The sequence below is a fragment of the Macrobrachium rosenbergii genome, chromosome 48 (genome assembly GCF_040412425.1).
Source record: "Macrobrachium rosenbergii isolate ZJJX-2024 chromosome 48, ASM4041242v1, whole genome shotgun sequence".
Lineage (NCBI taxonomy): Eukaryota > Metazoa > Arthropoda > Malacostraca > Decapoda > Palaemonidae > Macrobrachium > Macrobrachium rosenbergii.
The window spans coordinates 12,112,761-12,133,589 of NC_089788.1; the positions used below are offsets into that span (position 1 = coordinate 12,112,761).

Consider the following 20,829-nt stretch of genomic DNA (forward strand, 5'->3'; position numbering starts at 1 on the left):
ATACTATCTTGAATGATGGCTATAAAAAGAAACTATTTCTTTAATCTGTGCTAAATTTTGCGATGTACAGAATTCAATTTTCTGAATGCCAAATTTAGAAAGTGTGAATGCTCAGATTCAGACTAATTCAAACTTATATTAATTAATTTGCATTACGATCGAAATTCAGTTCCAAATTCCTATTTCTCTGTAACAATGTCCCCAGTTTCCTGTGCACAAAATCCTTCATGGAAGCAGCACAAAAATCATAAGCTAAAAAATCTATGAAAAAAAAAGAAAAAAGAAAAGAAAAGGCCACAAAAACCACAACAGAAATTCAAACAAATTGTCTGCACCTTTTGAAACTACCAATTTCTTTAGATTTACATTTTGAGCAATTCACACTTAAATTTCCCAGATATACAAATTCCTCGAATGTAAGAACAGCATATTGTATGGAAAAAAAAAAAAAAAAAAGAGACTATGACTATGGATCATCACCAAGATGAAAACTGAAGTAACCAGTACAGTACATCAACATATCAATAGCATAATAAAATACATACAGTACACTGAAACCATATTATACCACAAACGTGACAACTGTACTTGGAGGAAAAATGAAATGCACAACAGAGATGGCAGAGCCATTACTTAGGTACAACAGTGCTACACAACCACAATAACTCCATCTCGAGTCCAATAATGACAAAATGAAACAAAAGGACGATCAATGACCTTTTCTCCGACACAACCAAACTTTGTGAAAAGTACAGTAATTTGGTGCACAATTTCCTCATTAGAGGTTGCCAAACAAAGCAATCTCTGACAAGTGCTCAAGTTTTAAATGATCTCATATGCACTGACTAAAGTGAACTAAAAACACTCTTGCTAGCAAAGAATGACAAAAATCAAAATTTGTCTCTTCTTCATAACCCAATAATTAACCATGGCCCCCTCAAAATGCACAGACTAATGAAAGAAGAAAGTGTCTCAGAGGAAGGCCACTACTAAGGAACAGGTAAACATGTAATGAATAAACTCAGTTCTTAGCATGACAATCATTCAAGAGTGAGCAAGTTCCCTTCACCTTGTTGATGAGAGCACTTGAGAACTTTCAGTCCTGGTAAAAACACAGACCTACTCCAAGCAAGAGCTGAGGAATCTACTTCTTACAAACAAGAGAGAAAAATGACTATACATATTAGCAAGGTTGCTACAAAGCAGAAAGGTAAGAGTGTAAGTTGAAGCGGTGACAGAAGACTCAATCCAAGCCCTTCAGAAGAGGACAGGGACATTGGTAAATTCATAATTCTCACTAACAAGTTTTTGCTGTCTCTGTCCAAAAATTAAAAAGTTTAAATCAATCATCCACAAACAGCAGCTGCATAGGTGAAAGATACATTTACAGCATATGAGATAGATACTTTTATCATACATAAAGAGAAAGTTCTATGGCAGCATTTGTTGATATTTGTTTCATGTACCATGAAAATGCTAGTTCTTTACCCAAAGTAACATAACTAATACCAACAAATGGTGAATAGTGGATGGAAGTACTGTATACTGTATCGGCTAATAAAACAGTTGAGCTTTATTCCTAATAATTCTTTAGATAGATCTCTACCTAGAATGTCAGAAACTCAACTTTCAATTAGTGTTGCATCAAGTTTAATTCCCTTCAAACCAACAATTGTGAAGATTCAAGTGCAAAAAAATCTACAGAAGCCAGTACTAAAAACTAGACTTATTGTATTTAGCCATGTTCAGAGGAAAATTTCATCTTGAGACCATCAATTATTATAGTAATAATCTTGGTACACCTGCTTATATGCAGTACTAGTAAATTTTTATGAATGTGCGCTCATAAACTCTTAAAATACATAGGTATGAGAGAAGAAATCCTTGATATCTAGTTCACTAAGACGTCTAAGGGGCTGTCTCATTTGAAGCAGAACATAAAAATGTAACTCACCCAACTACCACAAAGGACATTTGGGGGCTAAGAAACCACCTTAACAAGATGTAAAGGCTCCTGTTTAAAGGAGCTTTGTAGAATTAACCAAGATCAAAGGCTTGGCTGTCTGTTCTAACCAACTTAGCCTATGCAAACTACTGTCCAGAAAGAACCACCAAGAGTTTAAATAAAACCTGCCAGTACTGTCTAAGGTATAGTATAGATAGTTTGGTGGAGGCAAAGGTACATCAGAGAGCAAGTCATGTCATTAAAACTGCTAGTAAACAAAAACTAAAAAAATAATAAAATAAAACAATAAGCTACCAAAAATAAAACAATAAGCTACCAAAAATAAACTCAAAAGAAAATCAGAAAACCAATATAACAGGGGGATGTAACACTCATAACTCATGATTGTAACCAATGACCAAAAAGGGTTAATATTAAACTAAATCGTCTAACTATAACATGAACATACCTTTGCCTGGAACGTAGCACTGGTCTGGTTATTTGGAATTCTTCCTTGAACACCTGTTCCTGGTGAACCCTTACCAGAAACAGCTCTTGGCGATATGGTTTTGATAGAGTTACTCTGAGCATGCTGGAGACCTTTATTAATCTGGATATGAAAGAGAATATTCAGAATAAAAAAAAAATACTGACTGGTTCAATAGCGTCTCATCATTTAACTACAATGCCTGTATTTTTCACCAGAGCTTATTGGTATATGAAACCTGCAGTTGCTGTTGATCAAGACTAATATTTTATGTTTCAATAGGCAAAAGTAAGTTAGTATACTTACAATATGGGGAGCCGCCTGAATCCCTACTGATCTCTTTATTCTGATGGGTGCAACAAACTGTCCCTTCCTTGCTGCTTGTTCTGCACATAATCTGTTAGTCACCTTTTTCAAATCTTCTACCTGTAACCACACAAGATGAACAGGATTACAGTTCAAGTTAACTACAATCTGCACAAGACACATTATCAATAATTATCTGCATTCAGTATACCACACAAAACTTAATTATCTGCATTCAGTATACAACACAAAACTTACCTCTTTGTGAAACTGAGCAGTTTTTTTGCGACTGGCTTCTAAGGTCGTTTCCAATTTTTCACATAGAATCTTCTGTCGACCAAGTTCGCACTGGTAAAGAGTTTTTTCGCAAAAGAGCCGCAAAATAATTTTCTCAAGTTCCTGAAGGAGATTGAAAATATTCTTAGGATGTTCATCCAGCTTCTCTTAAGATGCTTACTTAGATCAGTTTAAAAAAAATTACCCTGACATGCTTCTGGATAGCTTATCTTCTTTTATATTATACAGGACGACAAAAAATCTTAAATTATACAATGATGCTGAACAGGCATTGCATAAGATAAAAATAAATTCTCTGGAACACCATAAACAAAATAAGTCTTTAAGCTTCTCTTAACAATACAGCGTATAATACACCTTAATTTCTAAGAGAAAAGCAAATAAACAAGCTGGTACACCTACCTTTCTAGAAAGTTTCCGTAATCTACCACCAAGCTTTGATTTTTCTTGCCATAACGCATCATCTACCTTTGGAGTTAAAACTTCCAAATCGCTTTTTTTGACGGACTCATTTTTAGGGTCGAATTTTGGTAAAAGGCTATCAAAGTTCGACACTGGCTCGGTCATAAGATTTGCCTTCTTTTCTTCAAAGAGGTTTACCTTCTTTTCTTCAAAGAGATTTACCTTCTTTTCTTCATTCTTTGGTACACTACTTAAACACATTATTTCATCTTCATCCAATTTCTTTGATTCCTGATCCAGATGCTTATTGAACTCTTGGACTGAGGATTCTATGCTCTGAAATTTCAAGAAATATATGTAGAGCTATGCTGTCACAAAAGGCATATTTTCTACTCTTATGGTTATTTTCATCAACTCTTCAGCATCTTGCAAATACAGAACAGTTAATCCACCACCTGTAACTGCATTAGGTTGGAAAGTCTCAATACTGATGTCAATCGACTACACAGGATATACGTATAATAGATATACATATAATACATATTTATACAACACCACTCTTATATCACATTCCCCACAATGGAATACCAGTCAGAATGTTAATCATTATGTTATTACGTACACTGGTGTTTTCTGTGGATTGCATTTTCTCCAAAATTTCAAGTACAAAAATTAATACTGGCAGACTTTAGTGAGTAGATTGACAAGCATAAGTGAGCAGGTTGTTAGAAGGTAGTTTTACTAATGCATTAGCAATACATCACAATACAAGTTTATTCTTGTATTACATGAAGGCTCACAACTAAAATTCGCTTATTAGTAGATATTAAAAAACATAATTAAATGTAAAATATAATTTAACACAAGAGGTTTTAAATCCATGTGTAGGAATAGAAAAATGCTTTTTGAATGGCAGACTGAGAAAATTTAATTCTGCCAAGTACATGGCTGACCCACCACAGATTTGAATAATACTGTAATTTATTTCAGCCCATATGAGCACTTTAAATCTCAAACTGAAGCAAGCCCATTCTCACAGTGAGAATGTGGTTTATGAACTTTTTTCATCAAGCATGGAATCTTTAGTTAAATTCAACATGTGTCATTCACCTTTGCTCTTAGATGGGTCCATTTCAGTTCAAGTGAAATATTTAAAATTTTTATGAAGAGTAAAGACTTCAGTAAATTCTTGTCCCATGTGATAGCACTGTATGTTAGCACTGGACTGTTGACTATTTCTGATCTAGGTTTTGATCCCATTGTGGAAAGGGACTTTGGCATTCATTCCCAAAATTTAGATTCAAGGTTTTTAGTTGGAAACTTAACTAAAGATATTTGGGAATTATGGGATACTTTTCTTGGACTCACTTGTCTACGTTAAAATTTACTGTTACAGTTCAAGAGAATTAAGTCCTTTAAATATCGTACATACCCATATACAGTATCAAGAGTCTATCCCTGGTTTATATAAAACAACATTATGAGTTACCTACCTTGCCCTTTTCTTCTGAAAATACCCGAACTTTCTTCAAATCCTGAAAAGAACCCTCTTCACTTGGTCTTTTTAGAGACGGTGCGACTGTTCCGTTTAACCGTTTTTCTGAGTCGGTATTTAACGTGGTTAACTGTGAATCTTTTTGTGATAACGCAGTATCAGTAACATCACTGTCTACATTACAGTTTTCAACACCATCGTCAGTGCTTTCACTTTCTTTTTGCACACCATTTACAACATGGTTTGGAGTGTCTGTAGGAAGAGCTGAATCATTCCTTGCATTAGGTAGATCTGGAGATGGGGTACGTGTCTGTGAAGACACTTTTGGTGAATCCACACTTGTTTCATTGCTGACTAAAGCTGCTGTTGGAGGAGAAGGAGAGTTACTTATAAACTCTTTTAAAACCCCTTCTGGAACAGTAATCATTGGTGCTGCTGCTGGTTCCATAGCCTTCATAGTACCGACTGTTGGAGGCCCTGCAAAACAAATTATAACAAATAACATTTTTTGTAATGTTGGAATGAATTCTGAAAAATCTTCACGAATGGTCACAATTACTGCTGGTGTCTTGCCTGATCATCACTAACGTAACTGAAATAAGCGCAATTCTTAAATAAAAAAAAAAAAAAAACAATGTAGAACCTTCAGATTTTTTACTCCCACTCCCCGGCAAGTACAGTACATACGAAAATGGGTACATTTCACCAATGTACTATTCTAAGAAATATGTAAAATAAGTGTTTATACTTTAATGTAGAATATAGTATATGTTTGGGTTGTTGTTGAGCATCAGTGTGTAAAAGACCACTATTTTATATCGAGAAGACCTACGTATGTCAACAAATTTCTTTCCAGTGGGCAATGTTTTTTTTTTCTTTCCAGTAAGCAATGTTCTTCCTTCACAACTTTACAAGCTATGTTTCACTTTCACTGTCTTTAGTCTCATCTGATTCCATTACTGTACTACTTAAACATCCATTTTAGCAACAACACTTCATTTGAGTAAATGGTGTACTATGTTGGATATTCAACACAGTAGTGATGTACACTTATTGGTCTAAAGTGGCATTATGTCAAGAATTCCTTGGTACAGCTATGCTCAGAACTGACGCTACATGACTGCATACGATTTCTTTCAAAATTCATGAACTGGCAACTAGCATGCTCCATATTTATCTATTTCAATGCAAAAACATGATTATTGCATGCAATAAAGCCATATGTTTCATAAGAATGAAATCTGTCAATTTCAAAACTAAGAAAATTTCACATGTAGCCAAATTTCGGAAAAAGTTACGAAACATTTTCAAAACTTTCTTTCACTCATCGCTGATGCATTCGACAACAAAAAGTCATCATCAAATCTCAGTTCAAATGTTAAATAAAAAATGAAAAAATTTCATAACATTAATATTGCTTCCTATGCAACCATAATATTTGAAATAGTCCTATTTGATTGCTTTTGCCCCTCAACGCCAAAAAAACGTAAATAAATACAAAAGTAGAATGCATCTATCGATATCAACAGGTTAGTGGAGAGCGTGTGAAGCAACCATTAGTGGTGGCGCAACTGTTGGTGTAACATAGGTCTTCACTAGAATGAGTAACAACAACGAAATTATCTTGAAACCATTTATTTTATATTTGTTAGAAGAATATTTGGAATTTCATAAAAATAAAATTTAAGTTATATTACTTAACCACTTCAAAAATTATGGCTTGCTAGCAAATATTTGCCTGTGCAATTAATCTTCTTGTGAAAGCCAAGATTTTGTTCCTAGGACTAGATGTGTTAGATTTCTTTACTTACTATAAATACATTGCACTTACCATTCACATCCCTGTATTAATTTCTAGCCAGAAAGCATATGAAGTTATCTACACATTCTTGCATTTCAAGTTAGCCTACCTTATGAATGAATAAATTATATGTACTGTACACCAAAAGTGAGCAGAAGCACTTTTAAGAAAATAATATTTTAAGCCAGTTAAAGAACAAGTACTGTACTGTATTCCATAGGCCTTGATATTAATACTAATACAGTAGATATTTCGATTAATAGCCATTTTCTCCATATACAGTAATTAAAACCATTATCTTTTCTTCTTCAAAGAACAGGTAATCTCACAGATAAATTTCTTAGTTGTTGTGGTTCCCCAGACTCTGTTATGCCAGGAAGCCTGCACCGCGCAAGAAGGACACCACGCTTACTGGATCTGACCATAACTGTGTGGTAGTGTGGATGTTGTGTTGTTGTCTAAGGGCTGCCAAGTTAGGGCAATCTACTAAGAGATGTGTAATTGTGTGGGGGGGACTAACTTGGCAGAGTGGACATATGTCTGTTTGGGTGTTGTCTATGCGGTGTTTGTAGGTGTTTAGTGATTGGTGATGACCACAGCGAAGTCGAGTCAGGTGTACTCTCTCCAATCTTGAGAGCTGTGTTTCTGTGCTGCTTATGTTGGGTGGGGGGGGTGCCGAGTATTTTGTTGTTGGGAAGGTTATTAAGTGCTTGTCTGGTGAGGTGAGTATGGATGTGCTTTTTGTTTTGTGTGATGTTTGTGTGTATAGAATTCAAGATATTTGTATAGTGTCTGTGTGGTGTATTCGCTATGTGCCTGTGTTGGAGGGTGGTCATGAAGGCTGTTTGTGTTGTTTATGACCGATGCCAAGAATTGTGTGCCTCTCATGTCTAAGTGTTGCCTGATGGTGAGAATCTTGGTTTCAGCGTGTAAGTGTTCTATTGGTGTGGATTGTGTACTGCCAAGGATGATTCTAAGAGCTGTGTTTTGTATTATTTGTAGTTTGTTTAGTTGTGTGTTGGATATGGCAGAGTGCCAGGCTGGGCTGGCGTAGTTTACTAAATTTCTTAGTAACAAAGATTATATCTCAGAAGGCTTAGATGATTTTTTGGGCCTCTAAATCATTTTGCAACATACAGGCAGCTTGAACACAGCCTAAAACTTCAACATTCAAAGAAAACTTGTAGTAATTCATATTCCTATTTTGAAAATGTTGTTATGGCTGTTGAGCTTATTAGGCCTACTGTTATAATGCTGCAGAGGTAGTTATGTTGACCAGCCCGAGGAGCATGTTAAGCGCGCTGTCACTGATGGCACCGCTAACCTTATCATACCGTTCTTTGAGCAAAAAAAAAGTTCAAATAACGCAGGTTACGAACCATACCAATGGATAAAAGGGATCATATTTATATACCCATAAGGAAAATAGTGCTACCTGTGAATTTGCAAACTTGCTGGCATGTATGACAATAGAGAGAGAGAAAAAAAAAACAAAAAAAAGTTTAACACTTCTTGGCAACGTTACGCTGAGTGAGATTCTGGGCATTACAAAAACAATCACATCGCATCAGATCTGAGCATAAATGCACCATACTCCAGTGCTTGTCCTACTCCTTCTAAAGGATCTATTTCTAATCACAGAACATGACATGCCACACCCGATTTTAAAATTAACAAGGCAACAATGTCAATCATAAAGCTAAAGATAGCTTTACGCCTTTCATTTCATTATCTGTCGCGCAATGCTAACATATTTCACTGAGTGAAACAATCTCTTACAGCAACAATAAAGCAGCAGAGCTCTTCTTTTCATATTCCCAACATCCAGAATCAATTTGTACCCTTCTTTCAACAACCCTACATCTGGGTGTCTTACCACTTTTACCAAGCAAGCACTGACAGCCATTTTTGTGATTTTAGTGCTGAAGGGAATAAAAAATCCTGACATTTGTGTGTGCTGCTTTGATAAAAAAAGAATGCAGCAGAAGGGAACTTTAAACTGCACTGCAGTACCACTCGTACTGGTACTCACTTTTGCTTACTTCATTTTATGATACCTGCATACTGGAATATGCCACACGATATAAAAGTTGCAATTCTTCTGGCTTTAGAATGCAGTAGAAACGTAAATAATGTAAATTTATCTTGTGCTTTTTTTTTGCACACCTTCACACGAATTTTGTAGCTTTAACATCAACTTCTGAATCAGTGCAACTTGACATGTCCCTCAACTTCCTTAATCTGCTATTACGCTCACCTTCAAAGTAACACAAGGTTAGTCATACAGAAACTGTGGAAAACCAGCTAACACTGGAAACTTACATTTCAACAAATGTTATATAAATGCATTTTACTATTAACATTCAATGTCCTCCACACATTCAATCTCTCAATACTCAAGTAATCTCAAAAACAGATCTCTTAAGATTCAGTGTTCCAAGTGTAGTTACCTGTATTTAGTTTACTCAAAGGTGATACCGCAGCTTAGATGCTGCTTTAGGAATAAAGATGGAAGAAAGTGCTTGTTGAGAAGCAATCAAAGATCCCAAGGAGAAGGTATCCTGGGACTTGTGGGCAACACCCCTCAGGTAGAATGATGAGGTAAAGGTTGTCTTCTAATCCCTGACTTCTGTCCTCATTACCTGGCAAACTGAGAAGATCACATACAGGATTGGGAGGGCTCTATGCCTAACTCTGTTGGCTCTTGCCTACTTCAGGAGTCATGAGCTTGTTTTACTACCTCACAAAAACAAGGAGAATGGGTGTTCCTAGACAACACCACCTTGTACTTTTGAAAAGGTGTCAATATTCTGGATGAAGAGAACAAGTCCTTTTCAGTTAGGCCTACTATCTTATGGCTCATTCAGGGCATAAAAGCATGTTGTCTGGGTCACCACCAACAAAGTCACTGAAAAAGAACATGAAAATACAATGTCTCCCCCAAAAAAGTATATATAGTATTTATAATTTGCTTTAGGGGGGCACATTTTATCTCCAAAAGGTGCCCTTGATTAGGCAGGGCATAAAAGCATGTTGTCTGGGTCACCACCAACAAAGTCACTGAAAAAGAACGTGAAAATACAATGTCTCCCCCAAAAAAGTACATATAGTATTTATAATTTGCTTTAGGGGGGCACATTTTATCTCCAAAAGGTGCCCTTGATTAGGCCTATTCTTTGAAGCACAAAAGCCAGTAGCATAACAGGAACAATACTGACTGGCACTCTGATTTTTATATCAAGAGCCTGGATATCAGGTGGGGAGCTGCCTAATCTAAGGATACCAGTAAGCCAACAGAATTACAGAGGCTTGAAAAAACCCAGTAAACTTACACAAATCAACAGTGATGTTGAAATTGCTAAGTGCTTTGAACAGAAATCTGGTCTATTCAGCTAGCCTATCTGAAATACAAAATTAAATAAGCAATTACCGAATACTAGGCCATTAGCATAATACACACTAATCATAAACAATGGGAAAAGGTCCATGCAGCAGCTTATGTCTTGCATATCACAAACAATGAAACCAAGTGATCAACGCTATATGGAGACTGACCCTTTTGGCCATTACTGGATAACTGTATGAACCTGTTTGTGGTATCTGTGCAGTGAGTTACTGCCATGTGTTTGACATGTTTTATATATTAATGTTGATGCACCCTTAGGCATAGCATGGGAAACAGGCCTCCACCTCAGCCTCTTTGCTGGAGTTACAGGCAGCCCCCAGTTAGCGGCAAGGGTTCCGTCCCTGGCCAGGCACTGCTAACAGAAAATCGGCAATAATAGCTCCAAAAACCCAGCTTAACGGTGCCGTTAACCAGAGATCAGCACTGAAATCCCAGCTTAAAGGCACCATTAACTAGAGATTGGCACCAAAGTCCCCTCTTAAAGGCGCTGTTAACCAGAGATCAGTGACGAAAAACAGGTTAACGACGTTGCTAGCCATGCACCAGAACACTGTTAACCAATGCCGCCGGTAAGCGGGGACTGCCTGTACTGTATATTTATGACACTTGATATCTGGTTTGCACACAACTGTCTGTTTTCTTTAATGAAATTAATATCCTACCAGGTTCTTTTCACAACACTGTTCCAGAATATGAATCTTTCTGGCAACCTGCCTTGATCAGTTAACAAGGCTTTCAACTTCAAATGCAATTTATGACATCACCAGGTTGGACATCCAGTCCATCCATCTTTACTCTTGGATCCTCTTAAATACCAGGTATTATTTTACTTACCACCACAACTTGATACTAGGGTTTTGTACTGTGTTTTAGTCTTCTTAATATGCTATGATAAGAAAATCAAGCAAAAATTTATTGTGGGTAGTTTTGAGAATGACAGCAGGAGGCTCTAATACTACCACTGAGCAGAATCTTAGTATATGTACAGCTATGCTCTGAAATGATACAACTTGATTGCATACAATTTTGTTCAAAATTCACGAACTGCCAACCTAACATGCTCCATATTCTTCTCTCATTTCAATGCAAAAATGTGATGATTTCATACAATAAGGCCATAAATATGTTTCATATGTTTCATAAGAGTGAAATCTCTCATATACTTCCAAACTGTAAGAAAATATCATGTGTAGGTCTACATTGAGTAGTGACAATGCTATCTTGAAAACATTTATTTTATATTTGTTGGAGGAATATTTGGATTTTCATAAAAAAAATATATGTTATATTTGTTAACTAACTTGAAAAATTATTTCTTACTAGCAACTATTCGCCTACGCTATTACAGTATTCTTTCGTTAAAGCCAAGATTTTGTTCCTAGACCTAGGTTGTTAGATTACTTATTGTAAGTAAATTACACTTAGCATTCACACATCTATATTAATAATTTCTGACCAGAAAGTACATAAAATTATCTGCACATTCTTACACTTTCATGTTACCTTATGAATGAATAATTATAAACCAAAAGTGAGCAGAAGGACTTTTAAGAAAATAATATTTTATGCCAGTTAAAAGGCAAGTGTTCCACAGGCCTTGATATTAATACTAATAAATATTTAGATTAATAGCCATCTTCTCCATATAATTAAAATCATCATCATCTTTTATTCCAAAGGACAGATAATCTCTACAAATAAATTCTTTATATACATCTCAGGTTTAGATTATTTTTTTAGGCATATAAATCATTTTGCAATGTACAGGCAGCTTGGACACAGCCTAAATTTCACCACTCAAAGAAAACATGTAATTCATATTCCTATTTTGAAAATTATTTATGACTGTTGAGCTTATTAGGTCTACTGTTATAATGCTGCAGAGGTAGTTATGCTGACCAGTCCGAGGAACATGTTCAGCGTGCTGTCATTGACAGCAACGTTGACCACATCACGCCGTGCTTTGAGCTAAAAAAAAAAATTACAACAATAGATAAAAGGGATCATATTTATATAACCATAGAGAAAACAGTGACAGCTGTGAATTCACAAAGTTGTCATCATTTGTGAGATTGTAAATGAAAAAAAAAAGTTTACCACTACTTGGCAACTTTGCCTTGAGTCTGAGATTTTGTACGATACAAAAAGAATCATGCAGATTTGAGCATGACTACATGTTTCCTATCTTCAGTGGGGCTAAAACTGTTCATGGGAGAGGCTGTGGTATTGAGGTCATTTGGGATAAACGGCATACTGTATTCTATTTTAATAAATCAGTCTAACATTTTCATCAGTGTTCACTGACATCATGTGCATCAACTTATGACCCCCAGCCACTTTCTCCCCAACCCCTAATGTTTTCTGCATTAAATTTTAAAAACTTCACAGCAAACAATTGACATTTCTTTCTTGGTCTTGAATTTTTAATCACTAAAAGGATTAATGTAGGTGTTTGGTCTACTTTTTCATGAATATGAAGTGTTCAAAATAAAAAAATTCTCCCTAATTTTTTTTTTTTAATTTTCCCCAAACGAACAGAACGTAACTTTAATTCAAAAGTATTGACCTTACTTTTGGTTTTTGTTTCATTCAAACTGATCATTTAGTTACACTTCTGAAGCATTTTGTACTGGAGAAACTTACAAACCGAGATATTAGCATTTACAGTTTGGGAACTGTGAAGCAGGTGCTTAGCATACAATACCAAGGCATAAAAGGAGCTGATGGATAATATTGCGTCACACACAATACCAAGGCATATAAAGGAACTGATGCATAATATTGCATCACTCAGATGTTTATGTTAATAATATGAGGTAAAACTATAAAACCGCTCCACATGGACTATTACCTTGGAAATTGATTTTTCCTATACTATAGTGTTGCTGATGAAGGCGGAGTTTGTCTGTTGTCGGTCAATTATTAACCTCATTTCTATCCAACATGGTTGGGGACCCTTTGGGAACGCGGGGTTTTGAGTGGGGAAAAGAAATGATGAGAGAAAACCGGACTTCTTGTTATCGAATGGTTCCATGCATGCTTAAGTTATTAGGGAGCCATATGTTCAAGAAGGTATTGGCTATAAAAGGAACCATACTGACCTAACCTAATTTTGTAGGTCGTGTTACTTAGCCAGGGTGGGGTCAGTGAAATAACTCCTTTTTTTTTTATACCCAAAGTTCCCCTATAACACTGGCCATGAGCGACAACATTCCAGGATGCCAGCATACAAAAACATATCAGTTCCGAGGTTAATTACTGTCAACCACAAAAAATAATGGTAAATTCTTGATAAGCAACCAAAATACTTTGGTAAAGTCAATTTCCAAGGTAATACCCCAAGTAGAGTTGTACTAAAGTTCTACCTAATATATATATATATATATAATAAATAATTTTAGACTCCAGACATAAAGCCGAGAGACAGCTGCCATATGAGGAGCCCCACGATATGACTGCTGGTCCCATCTTGTGCTTACGTGATATAGGCCTAATGGCTCCTCACGTAGGCGTGGTCTTTTCTCCATTCTAGATGTTACAAGCTTCTTGATTTGAGCTTTTCGTTTGGAAGGAAATGGCATTTTTCAGCTGTTAAAATTAAACAATAAAAAAAAACAGATTGCGCATGTTAACATCTGAGTGGCTGTTGGCAAGTCCAATTCCTCAGCAATGGCTTTGGTAACTAAGGTTTCAAACTTTCAATGAGAATGACAACAAAGCTTAGTTCAGAAAATATGCCAGATATTGCCATTAACTGATATATTGAGTGGAAACTTTCAGAAGTTTGAAGCATTTTGTTCATAAACAGCTAATCCAAATCCAAGTATACGAAAGATCATATAGGATACCAAATATGTGTGTCACCATTATTACTGGGAATTTGGCAACAAAATTTTGTCTAAAGACAGCCAAAAAGGTATAAGCGTTGCCACAAACACACACACACAATCATGAAGCTACAAATGTCGCTTTATATCAAATCCACGCTGCCTCGGGAATATCCCCGATGGTGATAATTCCCCATCAGGGATATTCCCGAGGCAGCGTGGATTTGATATTAGCGACATTTGTAGCTTCATGATTGTATATATATAAAGGCAATGCCACAAAGGAAAGTGAAACAGCAGAGTGGTGCTGGGCCTTTCTGTCCTTAATTAAGTATACCGGACGTTGTCAAGATCCGCAACCCCAGAGTACCCATGTAAAGATTGGCTATCCTCAGAATGAACTTGTTAACATCAGCCACCCCCCAATACTGAACACGGCGAAGGGACATTCCATTTGGCCGACAACAAACAGATGCACCGCCAGTATCAGAATGAGCTTGTTAACATCAGCCACCCCAAATATTAGCTTGTTAAGATAAACAACCCTCAGGTACTCTGGGGTTGCTGTTCTTTACAACGTCCAGTATACCTTAGTTTAACCAGACCACTGAGCTGATTAGCAGCTCTCCTAGGGCTGGCCCGAAGGATTAGATTTATTTAACGTGGCTAAGAACCAACTGGTTACCTAGCAACAGGACCTACAGCTTATTGTGTAATCCGAACCAAATCCAAATTATAGCGAGAAATGAATTTCTATCACCAGAAATAAATTCCTCTAATTCTTCATTGGCCGGTTGGAGAATCGAATGCGGGCCAGTAGTATGTGTATATAAATTTAATTTTATATATATACATTATATATATATAATTTATATAATAAATATATGTATAATATATATATATATATGTATAATAAATATATATATATATATATATATATATATATATATATATATATATATTTGGAGGGAACTCAGGCCATTCCACCTCATTTCCAGCCACAAACGACCCATTTAAAAATTATATTATTGTCTGTCCCTTTACAACTGGCAGGGTTTGTCCGAGACAACAGAAAACGGGAACATTCTCCTGCCCGAGACCTAACATTAAATTTTGTCCTCAGTAACTTGACTTCGTTCAGCGTGTGAGCACAAGCGTCACACTGGTTTTCCTACGTAAATCTAATGTCTGATGGAGTTTTCATATGAACCGGTTACGAATTCTAATTAATGGAAGAAAATATGGGCGACTGGAATAATTATAAAATTATAAATTGTTTCAACAAAATTAGGGAGATTAAAATGCCAAAATTATATATACATAATATACGTGTATTGTTTATATAAATATATAGGTAAGACATACCTGACAATATCAACTATATATATTCCTACCCAACATATATATATATATACATACATGTGTACATATGAAATATAAATATGGGTGGACATCGTTCACAGTGTCAACTACATTAAGTTTAATGGATTTAGTATTAAGCAAACATACATAAATACTCAATAACTCGATCTCCTCTTCCACTCTTTGCCCAAGCAATTCCAAAAGGCAGTTTGTAAGCCAAAAGCGCGAAGACAAAACTGGAAGAACCACACAAGTTCTATTCCGCTGCACTGACTTAATACCATTAACATACACGCCACCACATGATAAAAATATCTCGAACTGACACAACATTACATTTCATAATGAACTGTGGAGACGTTGATCAAAAAGCCGATCATCCGAACCTTTCTGCTGATACAACAACAAAAAAATAACACACAAGGTCACGTGTCATCGTAATGCATTCCTACTACATCACGACATGCTGGTTGCCTATTGTTGAAAACATTTTCTTTTGAGAAGAAAACGGTCCGTAAAACAAAAACAAAAAACTGATAAATTAAACCACCACAGAACCATTTGTTCCGAAGAACGATATCACACTTTCATTTATATAGTTTTACCAATAGAACGCTCACTTCACTATAGCCACCTGTGAAAACGAGGGAAATACGGATCACGGCGGTTCAAGCAACTTCCATCGGGTTACAAGACGTACTGGAGTGACTGACGTGGTGCAGCAGGAGGCGAGTTTGGTGGGTAGAACTCACACCAGTCTTTATTGGCTGTCGCACCAGAGTTGCCAGTTACCAAAAAACCTTCGTTTTCTATTTCACAGAAAACGGTAACCATAAAGTTTATTTTTAGTTTACAGCTACTTCAAATTACCCATTATTAGTAATTATTATTGTCATTATTATTTTACTGGAAACCGTGACATCCTTGGTAAACGACGCATAAGGAGATTTAAAAGAAAAAAAAAAGTTCAATAAATACAATAAAAAAGATTATGCTTTGAATCATGAATGTTTCAGTTACAAAATTATACCTTACATGGCAACTGGGAAACTGCGAGAAAATGGTTAAAACGGTGAAAACGGCGAACAGAAGAAAATGCAAGCCGAATACCCGAGTATTACCTTGAAATCAAAAATTAAACGCAACCCACCCAGACGACAACACAGCACTGGTGAAGGGGCCCGTGGTCCCGGGCAGTGGGGGAAAGGGAGGCAAGGTAGAAGACGCGTTCAGTCGACCAACAGCACCACAGACGTGAGCGTAAAGCCAACGGCTTTGTTTTACTTTGATATATATATTAAAGCCAAAATTTACATACATGCACTGACACAATAAAACAATGTGAGGTTCTCATATTGTTTTATAATAAAATAAGAACATCTGCCCATTTCCACCCATATTAACAATTACATTAACAAAGATATATATATATATATATATATATATATATATATATATATATATATATATATATATATATATATATATATATACACACAATATTGTTTGTGTGTTATGATATTGGTGACACACTTTCCCCTGTCACGAGGTCCAACGACAGAACTCGTGAGCAAGATCATTTGTGGCTTAGCAGTGAATTAAGCCCCTGGTAGCTAGACGACTGTGGCAGCAACAAGCAAGGTTAAAAGGGCCAATAAGTACGTAACCCTACTCTAGCTTACTTGCCAAAAGCCAGACAAATAATACTTGGTGCCAGCCTCCCAAAATATATATATATATATATATATATATATATATATATATATATATATATATATATATATAAGATAATTACAGCATACACAATTTTCAATCGCCGAAAAGGATGTGTATAATGCGGCGGACGGCATCCTGGACGGTGGTGAAAATGCTCCCTGTGCGAGGCTAGACGTTCAGACACGGCAAGTTGCCATACTTCCACATCAATCGAGTTCGCAAGAGTTAAGACAGTATCGGTAATTACCACCATATGAAAAGTCTTTAAACCTAAAACACAAACATCTTAAATTCTCACTTTAATCAACTACTTTTTAGGCCATTTATAGAGGTGCAAAGGGTCCGAGGTGCAAACGCGCTTGTGCGAGGCTACCCGTCCAGACGTAAAATTAACCCCCCTATGGCAAAATCACTTCTTTCCCATGGTGGGCTCCAAACAAGTTCTTCAAAGTTGGTAAAACTAATTAACCAAACGTAATTCTATAACAGGACAGAAAACGCGAAATAGTAGAAATTTGGCAGAACAAACAAATTTTTGGTGAAAACACCAACGACGGGTCTAGTAAATAGGCACCCACCCAGGCGGCAACACACGGATCTTGTTGGCAACACTGAACGTTACCGGGGACAAAACAACACCCACACGATAACTTTATTTTTTATATTTACGTTTTCTCTTTTTCACTCTACATTACTTCAGTCCATTCAAAGGAGAATGATTCAGGACGTTAACTGCAGTTACATAATTGACGAAAAACAACGCTCATGACAGGCAAAACGGGTAAAAATATCCAAGCTAAACTTTCACCTTTCCTGGGGGAGGGGCGATGGAGAAATTCCCCTATTGAACGAAGCACATCATGGTTGGTAGGAGGGGGTTACAAGATGGGTGGTTTTCGGCGCGATAGCACGTCTGGCAACGACTAAATAATGATTAGATTATGGGATGGGAATTGAAGGGAATTGGTAAAGGGCTAATGTAGTCGGCTAGAAACAGTAGGAGGACTTCTAGACCTGTGTCCAAAATTAATTTTAACAGTCAGTTACTAACAGTCACTTTGATCAAATAGCAAGCTTGGAAATTACCAATGGTTGAGTTACAGTTAACCTACAACGACTATATCTCTCTCTCTCTCTCTCTCTCCTGAACTTTAAATTGTGCACCTTCACACCACCTTTCTCTTCCATTCTCACCACATGACCAAACCATCTCAACATAGTGGTCAATCAATCTCTCTACTGTATGTAAGTGCACACATACAATGAATGCATGGTATGTATGATATATATATATATATATATATATATATATATATATATATATATATATATATATATATATATATATATATATATATATATATATATATAATATATATATATATATGGTATTTGAGTTTCACCCTTGGTTTGTCAATCAGCAGGTTATTTTGAACAACGACTTTTACAAGGGATCAATAAGTACTGCATAAGACATGTATACTTAAAAGTAAACATACACTGTAGACAGGTTGAATATCCAACCCCGATCCAACCTACACTTAGGCAGTAACCACCCTGGCGTTAAGGAACGGGGATGGGGGAGGGGTGGAAGAAGGGAAGCGTCCATGTTGAAAGCAGCAGACATGCCGTGCACGGCAAACAAGGGTCGACTGTTTGTAAGGGGAAATGTTTTCTTTGCATCTGTTCAAGTACCATTCCCATTTCTTAATGCTGACTTCAGAGAAACTCGTGTCTTTTAAACCTTCATAAGATGACACAAAAATCAATGAATCATCCTCCAAAAGCTCTGAGGTGTCGGCTGGAAGTGTTGGCAGCCATGATGTGATGTTGCCACATCGTGAAAACGCCAAAGAATTTTTGAAAGCTTAAGACTATCCTAATGCAACGGCGCTGCTTAATTTCATGGTAGCTGTTCAATTTATTAAAAAAAAAAAGTTCGCGAATGATAGGATTTTCTCACAACTGTATTCTACTTGAACAAAATTCAGCTTTTAGAGTATATACTGTACACATGACTAAATGATTACAAACAACTTTGTTCTTAAAATAACTTGCATGTGGGAGACATCTGGTACTGAAAAATCAAAACTTGCTAAAACAATCTCACAAAGGAAGTTGTCAGCCACTAGCAAACTTCATTAATAACTACAAGCTTGTTTAAGGTTGGACCCAGGTGTTTGATAGAAATCCCATGCTCAGCCCACCAGTGATCAAAATAAGCAAAGCCCAGTATTAACTGCTTTCTTAACTTTATTATAGCCTGGTGGATAGATGATGTCTCTAACTTTGACACCTACAATAAAGTTAGTAAGTGTAACTTTACTGGTCACTGGTGTCTAATAATTTAACAAATTCTGCAGGAAACTATTCTGAATTCAGGCTGTTCACTTAGATAAGGAAATCAAAATGAAAAAAAAAAAAACTATAAAAATCCCTTTCTCTCATTTAAACAAATGGCGTTTACACAAATCTCCATGGAATGCACTATTGTACCCATAGTACAATACGTTTAATTCTTCCAGATTACCCAAATGTTACCTCGTAACTTTATCCTGCAGTTCCATTTATTTTCGCATGAGTTGATACTCTCGCTTGAGTTCGATATATTATGAACACTGCTTTTCACAGTGCCCAAAGGAGCTGCAGCATTAGGCACAACCGTTGTTGTACTATAGTATCCACAAAGGTTCTCTTATCGTTCGGAATTAGCTCATACTCTTTTGATGCCATGTCCTCTGAACCAGATACTCTGACATCGTAACAAAAAACGATGATGTCGTCTGACACGGGTCTTGGCTGAGATCAGCTCGTCTTTGCGAGACTTAATCCTGTTCTCTAAATCAAAATATTTCCCGGTTGTCGTAAGCACAATTACAACTTCCTAGGATAACTCTCGTTCTTTTGTGTCAGGATTCTTATTGAACATTTGCCTTCAGTTTCTTCTTTAAACGTAAGATTCACTGTGTAAATAGTCAGGAGCCGTGTATTCCAAGGTTCTTTTCCCAATGTCTTGGCTCTGCTAATCTGTAATCGGTCGGTGTTACTACGAGTAGTTTCTTTATATAATTCGGGCTTTTTTTATATCGCTATGTACGTAAAAACATATATTATACTAGATTGGTAGCCGAAGAAGCTTAGTAAGCTTAAATGAACGAGGCACGATATCCCGTTGGGATTTCTAATTATTAAACTGGCTGCTTAAGTAATTAAACCCTGTAGCTTGTCAAGTGAATAATTTTGTAGACCCTAATGTTCACTGGTACTTAAGCTTAATCTTCCGATGACATAATTCAGTACAACATAGTTCAGTACAAGCATTTTTAACCTATTTCGGCATTTCTTCACAAATTAAGAACGTCGCACATTTCAAGCGATGTTTCCTATTCTCCCTATACTTAATTTTAGCTGTTTTAATTTTTTTATTTTTAGACTTCTTTTTGATTATATTAAATACAATGCTTTCCATATCTACAGTGTTACCTCTAATAAACAAAACTATCCTTTGCGAAAAACTTCCACTTACTTCATTAATCTCCATAACCCACGATACTTCTTTTTAAGTATCTCTTTGTAACCCACGTTACTATGTGGGGTTTATTTGGCTGAATATGATAAAAATTGTAGTCTTGAGATTTTTCTGACAGCAGTGTTATCAGTTGTATTGTTTTCTTTTAAGAATGCTGTACCAAATGAAAGTATTTTTCCCTCAAATCCTTTTCTAAAAGAAAAATCAATTAAAAAAACTGCCCAGAACACCATAAGAAACCTCTATCCTGTCCGAG

At 36.2% G+C, this 20,829-nt stretch overlaps 1 protein-coding gene across 9 annotated transcripts in view; it reads right to left on the reverse strand.

The window, feature by feature from the left end:
• Positions 1–20,829, reverse strand: part of LOC136831265 (activating transcription factor 7-interacting protein 1-like) — a 271,362-nt gene that overhangs the window by 23,017 nt on the left and 227,516 nt on the right. For all 9 annotated transcript variants that reach the window (XM_067091355.1, XM_067091354.1, XM_067091359.1 and 6 more), the window contains 5 exons: positions 4,931–5,409; positions 3,438–3,773; positions 2,997–3,137; positions 2,739–2,858; positions 2,415–2,555 (listed from right to left, as the gene is read on the reverse strand). In XM_067091355.1, coding sequence (XP_066947456.1) covers positions 2,415–2,555; positions 2,739–2,858; positions 2,997–3,137; positions 3,438–3,773; positions 4,931–5,409 — 1,217 coding nt within the window. The remainder of the gene's footprint in view (positions 1–2,414; positions 2,556–2,738; positions 2,859–2,996; positions 3,138–3,437; positions 3,774–4,930; positions 5,410–20,829) is intronic.